General features: G+C 43.0%; 1 protein-coding gene across 3 annotated transcripts in view; it reads left to right on the top strand.

The window, feature by feature from the left end:
- The first annotated feature begins 512 nt into the window (after positions 1–512).
- PRKCA (protein kinase C alpha) overlaps positions 513–21164 on the top strand; it is a 150007-nt gene continuing 129355 nt past the window's right edge. For all 3 annotated transcript variants that reach the window (XM_063175866.1, XM_063175865.1, XM_063175864.1), the window contains exons 1-2: positions 513–700; positions 3891–3922. In XM_063175866.1, coding sequence (XP_063031936.1) covers positions 528–700; positions 3891–3922 — 205 coding nt within the window. In that variant the 5' untranslated portion in view covers positions 513–527. The remainder of the gene's footprint in view (positions 701–3890; positions 3923–21164) is intronic.

Genomic DNA, 21164 nt, shown 5'->3' with positions numbered 1-21164 from the left:
GGGAGAGCCGGTGTGTGTGTGCGAGAGAGCCCCCGGTGAGTGCGAGAGCTCCGGTGCGTGTGCAGGAGAGAGCCCTGATGTGTGTGTGAGGGAGCCCCCGGTGAGTGCGAGAGCTCCGGTGCGTGTGCAAGAGAGAGCCCCGGTGTGTGCGTGAGAGCACCCGGTGTGTGTGTGAGAGCCCCGGTGTGCGTGAGAGCACCCGGGGTGTGTGTGTGTGAAAGAGAAAGAGCCCCGAGGCGCGCTGCGGGAGCTGACGAGGGCCAGCAGGTGCGGCCGCCCCCCGTTCTCCCCCGGCGCTCCCTGGCGGGGGCGGCCCCGCGCCCGCCCCGCCCCGGCCGGGGGCTCGCTCGCTCAGCCGCGGGCGGAGCAGCCGGCGAGAGGGCTCGGGATCCTCCTCCGCTCCGACGTCAGGCTGGGAGCGGGAGGCAGCGCCCAGCGCCGCCGTTGCCAGAGGCTCGGCGGCCGCCGGACGGGGCGGACGTCGGGGCGGCGACTCCCGGAGCGGCGGGGGGTGGGGAGGAGGCGCTATGGCCGACGTGTTCCCGGGCTCCGAGCCCGGCGCCGACCCGGAGGCGGCGCGGCGCTTCGCTCGCAAGGGCGCCCTGAGGCAGAAGAACGTGCACGAGGTGAAGGAGCACAAATTCATCGCGCGCTTCTTCAAGCAGCCCACCTTCTGCAGCCACTGCACCGACTTCATCTGGTGAGAGCCCGGGGCGCGCGTTCCCCCCGCGCCCGCCGCCGCCCGGGCCCGCTCCGCCGCGGGGATTCCCCGCCTCGGGCAGCCCCGGCTCCGGTGAGCCGCCGTCCCTGCCCTGCCTTCCCTTCCCCGCCCAGCCGCCGCGTCCCCGGGCAGCCGGGTCGCGGTGCCGCCGCTCTGGCCGGGCAGGTGACCCCGCTGGGGGTGACCCCCCGTGTCACCTCGCTGCCCCGGCGCTGGCGCATCCCCGTCCCGGCGGGCTGTGTGCGGCTGCCGCCGCTCGGGGAGCCCCGGGCTTGAGCGCACCCCGCTTTCGGGGCGGCGGGAGCCCCCAAACTTGCCGGCGCTCGGGTTATCGCAGAGCCCAGCAGGGTCTAGAGCCCCGCGCTGGGGTTATCGCTTCCCACACGGTCCAGAGCTGTGTTTCTCACCCCTTGTCCCCGGTCTCTGCTCGGCTGGGCTGGGGGCTCAGCCGGGCACAGCCGCGCTGGGACGGAGGGTGCCCGTGCCGGCGTTGAACTCGGGTCCCCCAGCCTTCACTCCTGGTCAGTGCCTGCCCTGCTCCCTCCTGCTGCCCAGGGCGGGCAGCGAGGCCGGGCAGGCACCGTGACACCGCTGCTCCGCTCCACGCCGAGGAAAGGGAGGGGTGGTTTTTGTGAGAGAAGTGTTCCTGCGCGAGAGGGCAGGAAAACTCCCTACCAACACCCTCATTGCTGAGCTGGTAGGGAAAAGTACACCCATGGGTTCGTGCGGGGCCGGGGCAGGGCGGCAGCTCCGCGCAGGCCGGGCCGTTCCGTGCCCGTTCCCCGTTCCGAGCGAGGAGCGGCGGCCCGGGCTCGGCAGGAGCCGCGGGAGCCTCGGCGGTCCTGGACCTGCACAAACAGCTCGGGATTCCCCTCCTTCACCTCGCTCCAGCCCTGCTCCGCTGCTCAAGTTTGCACTGCGGCTCTGGGTGGTGAAAGCGAGAGCTGTGATTTATTTTGGCCGAAGTTGTGAAAGGGTCTGCACCCAGTTGGCTGTGTCCGTGGCACGCTTCTTGCTCTCTTTATGTGTGTTTATGTGTCTGGACACGGACCTTTTCCTTCCTCTGTCAGTTTTCCTCTGCTTGCATGCTGAAGCAAAGACCGTGCTTGTGCCAGAAACGATTGATATTCACAGAGTAAGGAAGGAAAGCTGACATGGTAGACTGCGCAAGAAACAAGTCAAATTTCTGAGGTTTTCTCCCTTTTAAATTTTTTTTTTGGGGGAAAAAAAATTAAAAAGTGAAGTTGGGTGTGGTGAAAGTGAGAGACTTTCAAAAACTGCTTCAAAGTTAATCTAAACCAGAATGGGTTGGAAGGTGTGAAAAACCGCTGCAGGGTTATTGCGAGCGGTGTTTGTGCACACCCGCAGCACAATTATAAAACAAAGCAGAGCTCTGTCACCAGTGACAGGAATTGAAAGGGTATCCTGTGGCTGACAGGTGGCAAGAGCGACTGTGCTCTTGTCTTGTCGTGCTTGCTGAGCCGGGGGAAGCTCCTCACATTCCTTAGAAGAGCATCTGACACCTCGAAAACTTGTTTGGTTTTCTGGTTTGGAGATGGGCCGCTCTCAAACAGCCATCGCGCATTGAGTGTTTCCAAATTGACTTGTGTCAATTAACAATGTTTGAAGGTGTAAAGAACAGTAAACACAACCTTTCAATGAAATTTACAAATAGATTCTTTTCCTTGGATTACGTTTCATCAGGTAATATTTACAAAATAGTTTAGTGCCTCCTTTTCCTCTTCATTCAGCAACTTTCACCTCTCCGCTTTGGTTCTGGATTGTTGAAAATTTTTAAAAGACTTGTACTTTAAAATTACCTTGAAACTGCTCTAGGAGTGGAGTGGGCTGCGGCTCCGCAGGGGTTCAGCTCAGACACTGAGCATCAGCCGTGCTTCTGGAGTAGATAAAACAGGAATGTTTGCAAATAACTCTATTTCAAAGGATTAAAAATTATCTCAAGTCTGTTCCATGTTCTTGGTCCTGCCATCGGCTTTCCTGTGATTGCATTTCCACGCTTCCAGCTTTTGCGTTTTGTGAAGATGAGTGCTAAAAGCATCAGAATGACAATATAGGCACATGTGCTGCCAAGTAAACAATAATTTGATTTTTCTCCTGGTTTTCCTGGTTCAGGTTTGCTTATAATAACAAGAAGTAGCAACTTGTGCAGAGAAACGTAGAGAAATGCTCTAAGCTGTGTCATTTCAGCTTTTTCCTGAAGGAACAGTGCACTGAAGGTTTTGTCTCTTCCATAAATAAATAAATAAAAAGTGGAGAAATTGTTGATACTTTTTTTTTAAGAAACCATTTCCATAAAATTGATAATTAAGCTCCATGGTGTTAATTGCACACAGCTTCTCCAGCTCATGGCTTTTGTCTGTTTGAGTGTGAGCAGCTCCAGCTCTGCAGATGAAAAACAGGCTGCAAAGAAAAAGGCAGAGAAATGTTTAGCGGCAGGATACTCAAAACAGTTATTTTTGTGGGAAGAGAATGTTAGATGCTTAAAGATAAACAAATAAATCCACAGCAGTGGAGTTTGCCAGAGGTACAAAATGTGTTGGATACCACTGTCATTGTGTTCATTGCACAAGTGCTACACACACATTTGTATTTCGTTATGGAAATGGAGCAAGGAAGCTGGAGAATAATCAGTATGAAAATCAGGGGCCTGTCTTCTCATTTCTGTTGAAACAAGCAAAACTTTTCACCTGCTTGCTTTCCATACAGCAACCGGCTGGACTCCAGCTGAGCCTCACAGCAGCAGTTTGTAATCCCAAAATCTGGATGAAACCCCAAGTCTGGTTTGTTTTACGTGCCTTTGCTGGAACTTGGAATATTTCACGTGGCTGTTAAATATACATGTGGCATTCAACGAGTTGAAATATTATGCAGCAATCACAGATGATGATAATTGTAGATCCAAAATAGCTTGTAAAATAATAATAATAAAAAAATTGTTGCCAGAAGCTGAAATTACATAGCTGGTGACAGCTATTGTTCTCTGCTTTGAAATGGGTGGGCTGGTCTGTGTTGTGTATTTGAAAATCTGTTGCTGTCGTAGCAAAACCTGAGGTAATTTAATATGAAGCTATTTTTATGTTTTTAGAGATCACTGAGTAGAAATGAAAGCCAAACATACTAAGGCAGTTCTTTTTCCTTCTTTCCACAGGGGATTTGGGAAGCAAGGATTCCAGTGCCAAGGTAAGCCCCAGCTGCTTGGCTGGCACACACAGGTGGTGGCACCTCATTCTAAAGGTACCCAAAACTCACCAGCAGCCAGAGAGAAACAATCCTGGAAAAACCAAGCAAGCATCATTGCCTGTGTGAATTCTAAAAGAAAGCAATTATTCCATTAAGTAATTATTTTTAATATAATTTACATTGAACAATCAAGTCATTATTCATACTGCAATAATATAAAAAGTTGGTGGGTTTTGTTTTTAAATCCCAGCGCAGTAAATATCGTATAATCTGCAAGATTCTAACTTTTCATGGAAATAATCTGTGCAATTTAGCTTTGCAGAGATCATTTTTCTCATCAGAAGCTCTTGTCTGTGTGGGCGTTTTGGAAAATGGATTCACTTTTTAGTCATATGGCTTCTTTTCATAACCCAAAGTCCCTGGTTTTCATTTTCATACAATGCATGTTCAGGAGGACCTTTGGCTTTATCTCTGTATTAGGACAAGACAATTCTGTCTTATATAATACTGAATTACAAAAAAGAAAAATCCACCTGTATAAAATCACTGATTTAATAAACCCGCTAACCTTGAGAAACTGAAGGCTGCTGTAGGAAAACTGTAAACGCTCCATTCTCACACAGCCTGTAGTTCTGCCAAATACTTCTCATTATTTAGCATTTAATCACGAAATAACCACACCCAGCCAGTGCAGGTTTTTTCCTTTGTCATATGTTTGCTTAATTAGGATGAGGCTTTTTGTTGTTCCTCTCCCTTCCCCACCTTCTCCCTGTCACTTCTGCTGCAGCTGCACGTTGTGTACTCATTAGCTGGCCTTTCCTTCTCTCTTTCTTGGCATTTCTGATGGGTATTTGCTCTTGCCTTAGAGCACATTTGACTCTCCTGAACATTGCTTTTTACACAGCAGTTAGGGAAATGATGGATTCTGTGGTATTTTTGTGAAAGTTGATGTGAGCTGATGCTTTTTGAAATTAAACCTCTGAGAACGTGCATGTCAAAGACTGATACCTTTTAAAGATTAGCAATAAATAAGTTTTGTTTCTGCAAGTTGAGCCTTGCAGACACACACAGCATTTCCTGATGAAGGTGAGCAGACATCCATGATTTTTCCTCTGTGCCCCAAAACATTAATATTAAATTTTGTAGGTTTTTGCCACCCATCACATCCAAAGCAGTGCTTAGGTGGTAATGGAATGGCATTTCCCCAGTCTCATGCAGGACAGCTCAGTCGTTCCTAGTTCAGGAGTTATTTAGAGGTTCATTACATATTTCTGTTGGTATACAGAAAATAATTGGGGCTGCATTTAGATGGTGCAGTGATCCAGCTTAGCTTTTGCAGTTTGCACAGTGCTGACTTTCTCCTGTCTCCCAGCTGGGGGCTCAGGCTGGGCAGGATGCCCTGCCCTGGCCACAGATCCGCCCTGGCCTGGCAGCTCATCTCCAGGGGTTTGGATTTCCTTTCCTCTTCATTTTCCTTTCCTCCGCCTGGAATTCCTTCTAACACTGTAATCCTGTGAGCCAGGAGCAGTTCTGCTGCTGAGGACTCATCTGCACAGAGCCAGCTGAAGTTCTGATTCACTCTTGTTTCCCCTGCAGATGCCATTCGTGCACACAACCAAGTGTAAAAGCAGTAGAGCAGCTCTGTTTGGTTTTAAATGCCTCAGAAGTGACACTTTTTAGGAATCTAAATATGTTCAAATTTGACTTTTGTCTGTATCAGAGAACCTACACTTCCTCTTTAAAGCCTGCTGTTTTCCAGTGGGTTTGACTGTGTTCTTGAGCAAATCTCCGAGCAATATTCTGATTTTACATGGCTTGAAGCAAGCTGTTGTTTGTGCAATGATAAGTTTAAGTAATGGGGTTTTTTAACCATCATTCATTACACTTGTGTTCAAAATTAATTAGTTGATACTCTTGGGATAATACTCTTGAAAAATAAAACTTCCATGATAAAGTTAAGCCACTTATCAATGAATCAATGTTTTTTCAGTTTAGCTTTCTGAAGCTTCTGTCTAAAATGTCACCAGTTAAAGCTGGAAAGCCAAATTAGTGATCACAATTACTGAGAACACGAGGAATTAAAACCAAAAGTCTGAAACAAGAAGACAGGCTGCAGAAAAAAAGCCTAATTTCTATAATGAAGTGTCTGTCTTTACAGAGAAGAATGACAAATGGAGAATAAAGTGGAATTTTCAGTAGGACCTGAAGGAAAGAACACTGCAGTGACAGCTCTTAGCATGACTGGGGTTCTTGGTCCTTCAGTGTTTCCATTAAAAAAAGCCTTTTCTACTCTGCTTTCAAGAGTGTTGTAAAATCTCCCAATAGACACAAACTTGATCTCAGGCAGAATTCAGAGCTGGGGGTTTTGTTATTTCCAAATTGTCTGAAATTCTTCTGGCCTTTGATCCCAAGGGCAAGAGGAAGGCCCACAACAGTTGCACACTGCACTCAAATGATGTTTCTACTATAAAAAACTGCAATTCCATCAATATTTGCATTAGAGTTCTTTAATTAAACAAAAGTTCTTAGTTGTTATGAAGTTTTAAGTATTGCAGCAAGCATAGTATGTTTTTATATATTTTTAAAACTTTATTTTAAAAGTGACCTAGTTTTAATTTTTAGATGTCCTCAAATAAAATAATATTTTAATACAGATTTTATTAGAATTTAAACTAGTGAAATGATCTGATTTTGGACCATTAATACCTTTTTTTCATTGGACTTGCTTAGATCCTGTCTTCACTTGAATGTTATCACTTTGGTTTTCAGATTTTGATGCCTGTTTCTGCTGTAGTGTTCAGCTTCAGCATTACATCAAGACATTGAAATGAGTTCTTTAGAATTGAAGAGGATTTTTTCAATTTATTTTCCTAAAACATTTTACAATGTATTTTTTCCCACCTCCTTATTTATGTTTATGGGATCCTGATGAATTTGCAAAAGACAGCAGATTAAATTTTGGTGTGATTTTAATGCCCTGAATGTGGCAGAGGGTCAGGTGCAATTGCATTATTACCACACAAATGCTCAGCCAGGGACAGTCCACATCCTAAGTAGTTTGTCTTTCTTAATGGGTGCATTTTAATGTGGCTGCTGAATATTCCAGCAAACAGAAGCTCAGAAAGACTGCTGAGGTTTGCAGCCAGCCATGTGTTAGTTCATGGAGAGGAGACAGAATTCTGATTGAAAATAAGATTTTTAGAGAAGGGTGTTTGAGGTCATGAAGTAGCAGTGGGAAATGTCTGTGTTTTTGGCCATGTGTGGGTTGGAAAATGAGCTTGAAAGACTTCAGCTGGGTTAATGTTCTCCTAGGGATGGGATTCAGGAAGGATTTATTCACAGGAAGGGTGGTCAGGCATTGGGAGGGGCTGCCCAGGAAGATTTGGAGTCTCCATCCCTGGAGTGGCCAAGCAATAACTGGGTGTGGACTCAGTTTCTGAGCTGGTGACAAGGTGGGGATTGGTCACAGGTTGGACTCCATGGTCTGGGAGCTCTTTGCCATCCTCAGTGATTCTGGGATTCTGTGCAATTTTTGTTCCTGTTCTTAGAAAGCATTTTGCCTTTCCATATTTGTGGTTTGTTGTTGATTTATAGAAACATGAAGTATTTTAAATATTGTGCTTGTGAAGCAGGAGTTCTCATTCTGCTGTTTTGCTTTCGCTGTTGATCATGTCAGTGGCAGTGCAAACACGATGGGAGGATTATTCCAGGAAGTTTTGGCTTTGTTTTGTTTTCTTACATTGTCAAGCAGGCCAGCAAGCTGTCTGTAGCACTGAAAGCTTTCCTCTGATGTGCACCTGGAAATACTGCAGGAGCAATGTGAAAAACAGAATAACTGAAACCTTTTTCAATCTGCCATAGCATGAAAATTCCTCTTTTGAAACAGCCAGCTTTAAATTAAGCAAGCAATTAAGTTAAAGTTTGGCTTCATCATTCTTTTGATAGACTGTTCCACTCTGAGTGTAACCTATACTTGTTTCTTTCTGTTGGGTTTGTAAGAAACATTTTTCTGCTGAACAGACATCAACAAATAGGAACTCACTAAGATGTGAAGAACAAACATTGTAGAACATGTATTTATGTAGGTTTAGAGGTTGTTTTAAGTTCAGCACTGAAGGCTCAGCACATTTCCTCAGGGCAGAAATATTTTTAGTTACAGTAATATAAATGTGATCAGCTCATGTTCCTGATCAAGGGTCTGTTGTTCATTCTCTCCTAAATGGTCAAAATTTGCAGTTATTAACAGCAAGTTTTCCCTCTTTGACATGATTGCTGCAGGCTTTACTGAAGTGCAATATTCTGCTGTAGTTCAGCTGTGAAATACATTTGGCTTTAGGGTAGTAATGAGCTAAGGAAGAGTTTCACATTTGTTCCCTAATTTACATAAATAAAAATTAGAGAAATCAATTAAAGCAGATCATTATGCTTCCCTATCTGGGCAACTATTGCTCTTTCCAGAGTTTTTTCCTGTGTTCCCTCAATTTATTTTCAGATAATTTCTCTCTGAATGTTGAATTTTACCTTCCATTGTCCTAAGCTGCTTGGAACAGCTCGTGCCATGCTGAGTCTGGGCTGGGCAGAGATCTACAGCAATTCCTTCACTGGAAAGGAAAATGGGGACATTTTATCAGTTTTTAATACTCAAATATTGTAACATTGGCACATCAAACCAGCACTTCATTTCCTCTGCATTGTTTATCTTTTATCTGATGATTCTTGACCTCTCTTCTACAACACAAATACCAAAGAACCCTTTGGTGCCGCCTCATTTTTAAATGATGTATTTTCATTAAAAATGTTCTATTAGTGGTCTGTGTAGTGATTTGGTTGAGAAACTAATTTTTAATGTTCTGTCATCTGAAGATTTGAGCCAGTGAAAACTCTGACCATTTCCAACCTGGCTGACACACAGAGTTTTCATCAATCCTCAGTGCTGATATATTTATAGTAGGAGCAGCACCATTTATTCTTTTCTGTGTCTGGATCAAGGCTTAATTCTTGGTTTTCCATCCTGATGGATGTGTTTCCCCTACAGTTTCTTCTTCCTTTTACAGTCCTCATTTTCCTTTGTAACATAAGAAATAAAAATCTATTTAATTGCAGCGTTGTTTCTCATAAAAATAATTTGTCTTCCTTACTTGGAAATGTTTTTGCCAAAGGGTGGACAAGACACATAGAAAGTTCCCTTTTCTTTGCCAGAACTGCTTCTCTTGTATCATTATCATTTTTGTGGTGAGATGGAGTATTACAGACCAGGGCTTGAACAATGTGGGTGTTTTCCTTTGTGCTCTATATATTATTTATTAGTCATGTGCTACAGTTTACATTAACTAATGCTGCTGAAAGCCTGAGATTGAGAAATTAATTCCATGGAAGGCTGTGACTGTGGAGCTTGAAAGTCAGCATGAAATCTTCTGAAATGGGAATTCAGTAAAAATACACTTCCAGCAGCTGCCTTGTTAATGTATTTTTGTGTGCATAACTTGGAGGTATCTGTTCAAAAATGGAACCCCCAGAGGAAAAACCCAAACAGTTACACACAGTCCCCAAAAAATAACAACCCAAACAAAATAATAAACAGCACCTGAGAGCATAAATTGTATCTGCACAGTTTCCATGATTCCTCTCTCTGCTTTGTCCTTTCATTTGGCCTTTTGCCCTCAGCCTGATCTGTGGACTTTGTGTTTCTGGACTCCTTCTCAAAGGGCAGTAATTTTACTCATCTGCAGATAATTTGACATACACACACACAGATAAGATGCTTGTTGTGCATTTGTCTTGTCAGCTTCTATTTATTGTTCCTCCCCTCCTTTGGCTGTCCTTACTTCTGCAACATCTGACCCATTTTATGAGGAAATATGGTGCTATTAATTGCTGATGCCTGTGAAAGTTGAGATTCTGTTCCTATTTCTGCAGGTGAGCTCTGAGAGGTTTTTGAAAAGTTGCCCATATTGTGAGTTCCTCCTGAGAGCAGCAGTGATGGGTGAAACTCCTGAGTCTTAATGAGTGCAGACCAGGAGAACCCTTTGGAAATGCCCATCCCAGTCATCCCAGCTTTGGCTGTGGTGCTGGGTGATCCTGGAGCACGGAGCTTTTCCTGTGGGTGCTACAGAGCAGGTGCTGGAGGGTTTTGTTTCCTGGATTCCACTGCAGCTCATTGGACATAAAAGCCCTGAAATTGATATTTTAGTTCACAGCATTTTCTTCCACAGATGTGTTCCTGTTGGAGCAGCACCTGACAGTGCAGATGTGCAGGTTCTGCTTTCAGCCATTGCCTTCTGTGCTGGGAGGGGGATTTGCTGTCCCTGAGCTGGGTGGAAGGGGCAGCAGGACATCTGTGGCAGGACAGGGAAGGTGCCTCTCTGTTGGTGGGGATTCTTTGTTACTACAATCACATGCTTTCACAAAAGTTCAATATTGAGTAGATCAGGATGTGTCACCATTCCTGGAGGGATTTGAAGATGTGGATGTGGCACTTGGGGACGTGGTTTAGTGGTGGCATTGGCAGTGTTAAGGATGGGACTCATTGTCACCAGGGTGTGCAGTGACAGGAGTGAAGGAGGGTGGGGTTGGATTAGAAATAGGGAAGAAATTCCTGAAAGGATAGGGAGGCCCTGGCACAGGGTGCCCAAGGAAGCTGTGGCTGCCTCTGGATCCCTGGCAGTGCCCAAGGCCAGGCTGGACAGGGTTTGGAGCAGCCTGGGACAGTGGAAATTTCCCTGAACATGGCAGGGGTGGGACTGGATGAGCTTCAAGGTCCCCTCCAACCCAAATTATTCCATGGCTGTTTGCAGGTCTTCTCCAGCCTAAACGATTCTGTGATTCTCAATGTACTTAATTAAATATGTGATTCGCTCAACACTGAACATGGCAGTAAAAGAAATAAATATGGAGTTGTACTCCTCTTTCCTAGAAAATTTCCTTGGTGATACTGTGCTCATCAAACCTCAAATGTAATTAAACCTTATCTTGCAGCAAGCATTTTATTTTTGATATTCAATTTCAAGAGCAAAACCATCTTCACCCTTCCCATGTTCTACCATGAGAAGTTTGTTTTGCTTACTGGCATTGGTCAGGTATCCCAGCAGGAGTTCCAGTCAGGAGACTGTTCCAGTGCCCTGGATGTAATTCCATGGGGCTCTTCAGCTTCTAACTGAGCCTGTGGGAGTGATAGCTCATCCCCAGCTGACAGATAAACCAGTTTGAGGCCTGGGCAAGATAAAGTTTGTCATATTGTTAATTTTCCCCTCTCCCTTGGTTATCCTGCACATCAGCTGCTGTTACACAGCCACATATGGTGTTCATTTTATACAAGATTTTTGTAGATGCCATGAGCAGAATATAATGAAACGTTGGAAAGAAGGTTGCAAGAGAATAAAGAAAACAGATTTCCCTGTTGGGATGCATTGATAATTATTTCTTTTTTTGTTTGCTTTTGTGGGTTTTTCCTCTTTAGGGTGAGAGGTAAAAATAATAAGTTATTTAATAATTACCTTAGGCTCAGTTCCTCAGCTTTTCCGTCTGCAGTAGAAAGCATGAAAATCTAAGAGAGAAGGACTCTCTTGTGTGTCATTAATAATAGAAACTACCTTTTAAGTGTTTTGAAATTCTTGTGCTGAACAAAATGCTGAACATTTTAATTGGAACTGTTTCCAGCAGTGCCCGTTGAAGGCTTGCAGAGGCTGAGAGTGCTTGGAACTGGTTATCAACAGTTAATTTTTCAATTGCAGCTAGTTATGAATAATGCCTTCCATAAATAATGTTTATAACTCTTACCTTCTAAGTCAGGCAACCAAACATGTGCATATGTAACTTTCTGTGCATTTCAGTGTCATTTACTCTGGTTTCTTAATTAGAACGGGTTTTACATGAAGTTTTTTTGTTCCTTTTTGCAATTACATAATATAGACTTTAAGGTACTGCAGGCATGTAGATCTTTTCATCAGTTTATATTCTAGTTGGCTTAATTTAGATTTTGAAATCACGTTATTGTATTAATTAGAATCTTTTCATCAAGTGAGCTTTATTAGAAGTCTGAAATGTGTCCTTATTAATGTAGAAGTCTACTGGAATTATTATTTTTATCTAGTTTTTTATCCTGTCTAGTTTACAAGATGTCCTTTTTTATTTCTCATTTAGACTGACAGAAACACACTTCTTGAACTAAAAGTGCATATTCATCCAGAAACACCAAAAATGTAGCCATTAGTGCTCTTAGTTCTCTACTTCTTAGTTTTTAAAATGAAGCTGCAAAAGTCTAATTAATGCTTGTCTTTATACAATGGCCTTTCAAGATTTAGAAGATTCACTCATCATTTACAAATAGAGGTTTTGCCACTGTCAGAAGTGTCAGTGGATGGACAGTGATCAACACAAATTGCATATTCAGGACTTTATTTGCCTTGTGTAGCAATTGTCAAGTTGTCTTCCTTTTGCTAAGAAAATAGCTCATATTTTTAAAAGTGATTTTTAACTGAAGTTGCAGCTATTGCTCCTTGTTTGTCTTTACTTCAATTAAAAAATTTATATACAGCTCTCAGTATTGCATACCCTGCAAGCATTCCCATACAGTTAAATGAAGCTTGTAATTTATTCTGAAGCAGAGTTTTATGAAGATTGTGTTGCTGAGAATTCAACATTTTTATCTCTCTAAAGGGTCCTTACACTGATGACACAATTGAATATTGGTGATAATTTTTGTGCCATTTTCAAATACAAAATCTACAAGAATCAGCTGTTTAGAAGTTGGATTCTGTGTGCCTGGCTTTTGACACCAGGGTGTGCATGAGGGTGTCTAATTGGAATATGTTAAAAAAGAATTAGTGGTTCAAAAGTGGTTTAAATACTGATTTTCCTTATTGTACTGCTGAATGAGGGACCAGTACATATCCAAGGCATGGACTGTAGATAGAAATTCTCATTTTGAAGAGTGCTGAAGGTTATTCCCAATGTAACCCTCTTCCCAAAGCACACTCTTCCTTTTCCTTTGAAATTATCAGCATTTTTAACTTCCCTGGAATGTGTGCTGAGTGTGGTGTTTCAGCTTCTTAGTAAACAAGCCATTATTCATGGACAAGAAGGAGTTGGAATAATACTTTCTCTTCTTTCAGCTTCTAGTCTGTGTGGGTTTATTATTTTGGTTTTTACTCAGCAGGATTAGCCAGAATCCATGTCAAAGTAATCTTGTTCTCAAGAAATTGGCCTTTAATAGTAAAGAAAAAAACCCAAAACAAAACAGTGAATCTTTATGTTCTGAGAGTGCAGAAATAATCATTATTTTATGCAAAGTGGTCGTGGACATCAGTGTTTTATTGGGTTGGTTTTCAGTTTTCTTTATTTCTTAAGGCATTGCTGTTGGGAAAAATCCCCCTGGTAATTATTTTTGCTCCTCTTTCACCCTGTGTGCATTTCCATGGCATCTCCTGATTCCCTGGAAGAGGGGTGTGACCTCTCCTGTTCCCTAGAGCCTCTTACCTGAAATACTTTTCCATTTCTTGCATCCAGGCTTTGATCCTGAGAGGATTTTTATGTGTCTGAAGGTGACACCCTGCGAGGTGCTGACAGGTTCTGGGCAGCTCCACTTTTCTCCTGTTCCAGAACTGCATAAAATAGATTTCAGCCTAACAATTCCCTGAACTTGTTCCCATAAAAAATATTACAAAATAATGATAAACATAGAAACAGACTAAGCAGCAGAGTTTATTTTAAAGTGTATATACAGTTATTTTTGTGTTCTTCCATTGGGACAGGTTAGCTGATTGAATTTGTGATGTGCTGTAGAATTAGGTTTTGAACTGTTCCTACCTTGTTTGCAAACTTTAAATTAATTAATTCCAAGCTTATTCCAAGTATGTCCGTTTTATATCTTCCTTTTTTTGTCATCAGCTTTTGCAAATTACATCTGCTGGATGTAATTTTATAGAGTGAAACTTCGCTGTTAAAACAAGTGATGTGGATGCAGCAGAAAGCAATAGGTACATTCCTCTGGTGGGTGTTTTTCAGTTCTGCTCTGTGTATGTGCCATTGGGACAAATACTGCAAGGTTACAGAAAGAAAGGAGAAAAAATAGGATTTCATATATGGTCTGTTTCAAAGAGTTTGATATGTAGAAACTGCTCAGAATTCCTTTTGATCTTACTGAGAGATCCTAAGTTGTGAACCTTTAAAACACAGCAATGGCTCAATAAATCTTGTTGTGCAGCTTAGTTAAACTGTATTTTATGGTGTTTTTAATGCAGTGTATGGCCAGGACAAACATACAACTGTGGCAATTGCCCAAAGACCTTGGGGAATTTTGTGTTTTGTTAGATATTAAAACTTCCTGAAGTATCATTCTTAGCTCAGTAGATCAGTGAGGAAAAGAGGTATTTTTTTAATGGTAGTTTATTTCTTTGTGTTCACAGAATGACAGGATGGTTTTGGCAGGAAGGGACTTTAAAAAAGCCCATCCAGTGCCACAGTGCAAGGTGTCCATGGGCAGGGACACCTCCCACTGTCCCAGGCTGCTGCAGGCCCTGTCCAGCCTGGCCTTGGGCACTGCCAGGGATCCAGGGGCAGCCACAGCTGCTCTGGGCACCTGTGCCAGGGCCTGCCACCCTCACAAGCAGGAATTTCTTCCCAGTCTCCCATCCAAACCTATTCTTTGTCAGTTTTAAGCCATTCCCCGTGTCCTGTCCCTCCATCCCTTGTAAAAGTCCCTCTCCATCATTCCTGTGACTCCTTCAGGCACTGCAAAGCCACAGTGAGGTCGCCCCAAAGCTTCTCCTCTCCAGGCTGATCAATCCCAATTCTCCCAGCCTTTTCTCCCAGCAGAGCTGCTCCTTCCCTGTGTTCATCCTGGAGCCTCCTCTGGACTCTCTCCAGCAGCTCCAGCTCCTCCCTGTGCTGGGGCCTCCAGCTCTTTGCTTGTCTGACTCTGACCCGTGTGTTGGTGCCACCAGCACAGCTCCTGCAGTGTCTGGAGCTGCCACCCCAGTGCAGCAGTTTCCCTGATTTGCCTCTGAAAAGGAGCACTAAAAAGCTGTGTAGTGCTGAAGAGGGTTTTGAAGTGCAAGTAGTGATGTTTGATACATTTTCCTGGGAAGCTGCATTGTTTCCTAATGGATCTGCAGTCGTTATGCCAACTGCACAGCAGGCTCTTGCATTAGAGGGTTTCACGATCTGGTGCTCCCTGTGTGCTCTTGCCAGTTGTTGTTTTACTGAGCAGTTCTTTTAAGTGTTTTGTTCTGCCTCAGGTACCCAGGTGTGTCTGATGGAGCTGTAAAACTGATGCCTGCCCTTGTTTTCCTAAAAGGCAGCAAAGCTCATCTCTAAGATTTCTGCAAAACCCAAGTCTTGTCAGCATCTCTTGATGCTGTGTAATGAGGAACAGCTTAGTTGTCAAGTTTATATAAAGTGCTGATGATCTAATTGAGCTTGAGCTTCTTTGAACCCTTTGCAAAAACAGAATTTTCTTGTATATTATTAAACCTGGTACAAGGCCAGGCGTCACTTTCATTTCAGAATATAAATGCCTGATGTTACAAACATTTAAGGCTCGTGTTTTATTCAGTGCTGCACCGTGGGTTTGTGGCAGCAGAGGTTTTACATGGCTTCTGTGGGTTTGGATACTTGACAACAAATGTGCTGAAGGCAAGGTCTGTCAGGGTCAGGGGTTCTCCTCAAAGTCCAGCAAGCAGCAAATCCCTGGAGGCCTGGGACTGCTCAGATACCTTGGACAGACATAAGGAGCACAAATACCTCACCCTGACATCTTGCTCAATATGCCCTGTCCAGGTTTCTTTTCTCATAAATGGACTAGAAAAAGTCCTAAAGCACTGTGAAATATTTGCTAAGAGAGCTATTTCTATTTTGGGAAGAGGGAGGACAAACGTTTGTCACCGCTGCATCCCTCCCCTGCGTTCTGCAGAGGGGCTTTGACCTCAGATTCCTTTGTTTCCTGCCTGCACCCAGAGCTTGCCTGGCTCTGTGCTGGTGCTGTGCATATTTATAGGCACAGGCTGCAACTGCAGCTCCTGTTTTTAAACAACCCAGGCACCATAATGGACATATAAAGTCTCAAGGGTTTTTATTGCTCCTGTCATCTCAAGTGCTTTTGAATGCTGATTACAGAGCAATAAAATGTGGTTGGTTGGTTAATGTGACTGACAGGGACGGGGACTCTGTGTCAGAGGGTGTTGAGTGAACAGATTCATTGATGCAAGGCTGTGAATATATGGACATTCCTTAACTTTGGAGTATTGATTATATAAGTAAATGTGTAGCCTAAGATTGATGGAGGGAATAAAAGACCTCATATATCATTAATGCATTTGGGAGGTCTAATTGGGATTGTGCAGGTTTTTATAATGAGCTTTCTGAAAGAAGCATTGATAAATAAGTTCAGTAATTTTTAATGAAGTCCTCAGCACTGTCTATGAAGCTTATTTTGTAATTTAAATCAATACCTTGGACAGAGTGCTAATTGTAGAACTCACTGTCGAATTAAATTTTTAATAATTCTTGCTTTCTTGGCTTTTATTCCACTTATGCAAATATTGACCTTTGAATTCTTACTGTTTCCTGTGTTTCATTGAGCCTCACTTTGAAGGGGTGCGGGGATGAGTGTGTCATCTTTAAGCTTTGGTTGTAATAATTAAAAGGGCAGTGTCAGACATTGGATCATTTGACATTTAACATGGCCAAATGAAAAGGAAATCAGTGATAAAAATCAGTGGGGTTAATCTTAGAAGTGTCAGATTTGCAGAGCAGAAAATGCAGACTGGGCTGGCCAGCAGGTGCCTAAGTGATGCCTTTCCAGAACTCCCAAAACACAGTTTGTCCCAGTTGTGCACTCTTTGTGGGAGTGAAGGATTGCATTCATGCTGAGCTAATAAATGTTCTTAAAAATTTTAAAGCCTGGATCTTGCAATCTGCTTTGTAGAAGGGATCAGTATCACGGTCAGTGGATGTTTATCTATTACATTCTTCTATATGGAACAACTGTTGGGATCTGACCTTAATCTGTAGTTAATAGTGTGGGCTTTAATGCTTATTTTTACTTGCAGTTCAGAGATCCTCTGAATAACTGAAGCCTGATATTATGCAGAGTTCTGCATTAATATTTAGTAAAGCAAGCTGCCCTTGATACAGGAGGTTTAGTAACCTAGAGAGACACGAGATGTGCTGATACGTGCACATATTATCCTCTCACTTTCCAGATGTACTTTTTGTAGTGGAAATTATTTGCTGGAGCTCAGTATTGAAATTTCAATTTGATAGCATGATAAGGTCTCCTGAAGTTTTACACAAATATATTCTGTCACATAAATAGTTGATATAATTTAAATTATGCTTGTTATGGCTGCGTGTAAGGACAGACAGAGCTATGAGCACCACCTGAAGCATTCACTGCATGCTTGTGAGGAGAAAGTGGCCAATTAAATGGATCATGCAAAAAGAATGTCTCATTGCAGATACCTCTTGTAACAATAATTAGGAGGCACAAGTGAGGAGATGCAATCCTTGGTTCCTAGGAAGCTCAGAGAATGGCTTCATGCCCTGTGCTTGTGTCAAACATGGATACACCCTGTGAAATAATTTGTATATTTTACCATGGCACACATTGCTGACCCTGTAAGGAAAACCCACAGCACCATTCTTCAGCAAACAGAGTTATGCCAGGCTTAATGGGAAGGAGATGATTTATTTTCGTCCCCTCCCCTCTTGTTTTAGGGTATAGTTATCAATGGAGCAGAAAATTAAATACTTAAAACTTATTCTCCTCAGGTACACCCTTCTCACTTGGTGTGGGACTGTTCCTGCTGTGCTGTGTGTGCACAGAAAGCTCAGGTGATGGCTCTGCTGTGTGTTGTGGTAGCAGAAGTTCACTCCTTGAGCCAAGTTCTGTCTGGAGTTCCCAGTGAGTTTTAGGGTGAATGAATCCTTTCATGGAGGTTGTTTTGTTGTATACAGTTAATTGAATTATGAGGATCTCTGAAATCAGAGGGCTGATGGGAACAAGGATGATCTTGATCTTGCTTGAGAAAATCAAGAGGTATTTTCTGTCGTGTTAGCTGTAAAATTGGTAAGAAAATGTTTAAGTTGCTTTTCAGCTTGTGGTTTTTTTTCCTCTATTAGGTCATATTTTGAAAAAATAGAAGCCTTAATTCAAGCTCTTGTTGCACGGGCAAATTATTTATCCCCAGGTTGAGCTGAAAACCAGAGTAATTTCCTTTTCTGTGGTGTCTCTGTGCAGTTGGGCTTTCATTCTGCCCTGATGGTGAGATGCAGGGTAACAGATGCAATCTGTGGAGCAACCAGCCCCAGCTTTGTGCTAACCATTCATCAGGAAATATCACTGAATTATGGAGTACAAAACGCTTCTGTTGGAAACAAGTTTCAATCTTTTGTGAAATAGGACTGGAAAGAACATGTCTGGGCTGGGGAGTGGCTCTGGAGGCAGCTGTGCTGCACGGGGGCTGTGGGCCATGTGAATGAGCCCTGTCAGAACCCCCTGCACTTGGGCCCATTGGCTCCTCTCCAGCTGCTCTGGCTGTTGGGTGGGTGAAATCTGGGCTCTGGGCTTTCTTTCATCTGAGATCTGTCCCTGGTGGGCAGCAGCCTGGGTTTGTGTGACTTCACAGCATCTAAATCTTGCAGGTTTTGTTGCTTATAATTCCTGATTTAGCCTCGACTTGTCTGTGTGTCTTGCCTCCTTGTTTTTGCAGGAACACCATCTTAATTTGTGCATTCCAAAGGAAAGCATGAAGCTACAAATCCACTCTTTAACATTTGCCTGGCCCCCAGCTTTGATATTTTATTCATCTGCTTTAATGGCAGAGCCCATGTTGCCATGAGAAGGCTTTTGAAGGCTGCTCTCAGGAACTGATGTCCTGCTGAGTTTTCCAGCTGCCTGTCCTAATTCTGGTTTGTCCCTGACACAGAGCTGCCAGCCTGGTCCCTCCTCCCACCTCACACTCTCAGCCTCCCTTACCTGTTCTTCACACCACATCATGGCCAATTATTTATTTATTATTTTATTTATTTATAGTCTTGTCAAAGCCTACGTGAAGCAAGGTAATGAGTCCTGGACTAGTTGTTAACACAGGATAAAGCCTCACTTTTTCAGCACTCTTAGCCATGAAGCCTTCAAAGATTTCAGACTGAAAATAGAAAAAAAAAATTAAATCTTTCTGCTCTTGCACATTTTGGACTTTGGTTTTAGGAGAAGTAGAACATTGGTTATTATTTAACATGTGTACTACCTGCATAATGGTTCTAAAATTAGTCAGTTTTAAAATGGTTTTAAATGTGAATTGCTTTTGAGTTGAGTTGGGATATGAAAACCTCTCTCTATGGATCTTTTTAAAGTTGTGAGATCATTTTCCGCAAAAATTTAATTGAACAATGTAAATGTCAAAGCTTGCTCAGTTTCAAAACAGATGTGTCCAGAATGGTTTCTCTGTTGATGGGAGACTTCAGGCTTTCCCTAGAATAATGCACTAAACCAAGGTGTGATTCAAAATTCTGTGTTTCTAGATTAGTTTTATGAAAAGAGCCAGTTGTGAAGATGCTGGGTGATTTTAGGGTTAAAAAAATTTACATGCTGTCTCTTGAGTAGATACCAAGATCTCTGATAGCACAACTTTTTATTTATAGGTTGCTGATGTGTTTACAAGACAGAAATTTATCAGCAATCCAGATGTTCTAGTTCTGCTAATTAACCTGTGTCTGCACACCCTGGGCCTGTCTCTTCACACTTGGACCTGCAGATCATAACATGTTTTGGTGTTCAAACCAAAAACGTGGCTGGCATTCCTAAATGTTGTTTCTAGACAACACTCTGCATTTCTGTCATTGATTTAAGGCTCTCCAAAACACTAAAAATGGAATTGCTTTGAGTTTTAGTTACACTAATAGTGCCTCCACCTGTAAAATTTGGGATATTTAGCAGGGCTTGGGTTGCACAGGCTGTGTCAGGATCAAGGAGATGAGTGTGAGATAAATGTGAGACTTGTTTTGTTTTTCATTGCTGTGATACAAAGTCTTGTGCAAAGATGCATTTGTGCTTCACGGGCTCCTGTCCTGAGGAGTGTGAATATTAAAGGGATGAGTCAGAACAAGAACAGAACCCTGCAATTCTGACCTCTGATGCAGTGAGCTGCCTGTACAGTGTTGCTTGAGCAGAGTTTCTCCCCTGGTTGCCCTTGCTCTTGATTCTGCACAATAAAAGGTGAGTTTTTGGGCTGGTGGGAATTTGTAGTTTTTCAAGCAGGACATTGTAGAGGAGATCACTACCTAGAAGCAAATTTGTCTTTCACTGAGGAATTATTTTTGTAATTTACTACATCTGAAGAATGAATTATGTTTTCTTACTCTTCCGTTTGGTTTTCTGATGGGGAGTGTATTATTAATCCAAACCTCTTTTACTTTCTTGAGCACACTCTGTGACTCAAGGCTTGTTTAAAGGAGAATAAATGTGTCCTGGGTACCTTTCTCACTGGCTGCTTGCTCCCAGTAATCTGTTCCCAGCATCATCCATGTGCCTGGCACCAATCCAGTGATGAGTTTCTGTGAGCTGCAATAACCCTGCCCGTGCCAGACCCAAGTTTGTCTCTGCTCCAGTGTTGTCATTCCATCTCTCTCTTGGCAGGTGTGAGTTTAAATCCTGATTGCAGAGTTAAAATATTTTATGTATTTAGGTTGGGAAGTCAGTGAGCTGCTTCTTCTCTTTTAGTTCGTTGCAGGATTTAACTTGAGAAATCCCTACGAGCCTGAGATTTTTTGGATATTATTGTGGGTACTGATGGTATCTACACTGGCTTTGTCAAATCCCTCTTTGCAGCTGACAGGTTGTGTGGAAAGGCTGAAGTAGTGAGCACATGTTGAGGTTGGAGTGAGATTTGTACTATATTCCAGCAATTCTGAATCCTCCCCCCTAAACCATGGCACTGTTTTTTGGGTCATGGTTAACACGCTAAAATTTTATCCAGTCATGCTCACAGAATCTCGTTATCATCGCTGAATTCTGCTTCTGCAGAAGAAATGCTTTAAAAGCTTGTTGCAGATGGTGTTCCATCTTTACAGATAATGAGATTAAAATGTGTGATGAGGCATCTCCAGAACAAGCCCGGGATGGTGTTGGGATCCTGTCACAACCTTTGTGCGAGTGACAAATGATGCAGGGAATTGAGGTCTTGGTGCGTTTGATTCTGGGGGAATCTTGGTACAGCTGTGTCTTAAAAAGCCCGGGAAAACTATT

This window comes from Melospiza melodia, chromosome 24 (assembly GCF_035770615.1).
Source record: "Melospiza melodia melodia isolate bMelMel2 chromosome 24, bMelMel2.pri, whole genome shotgun sequence".
NCBI classification, from domain to species: domain Eukaryota; kingdom Metazoa; phylum Chordata; class Aves; order Passeriformes; family Passerellidae; genus Melospiza; species Melospiza melodia.
The sequence above is the reverse complement of the archived record's forward strand: the minus strand, read 5'-3'. Positions and strand labels throughout refer to the sequence as shown.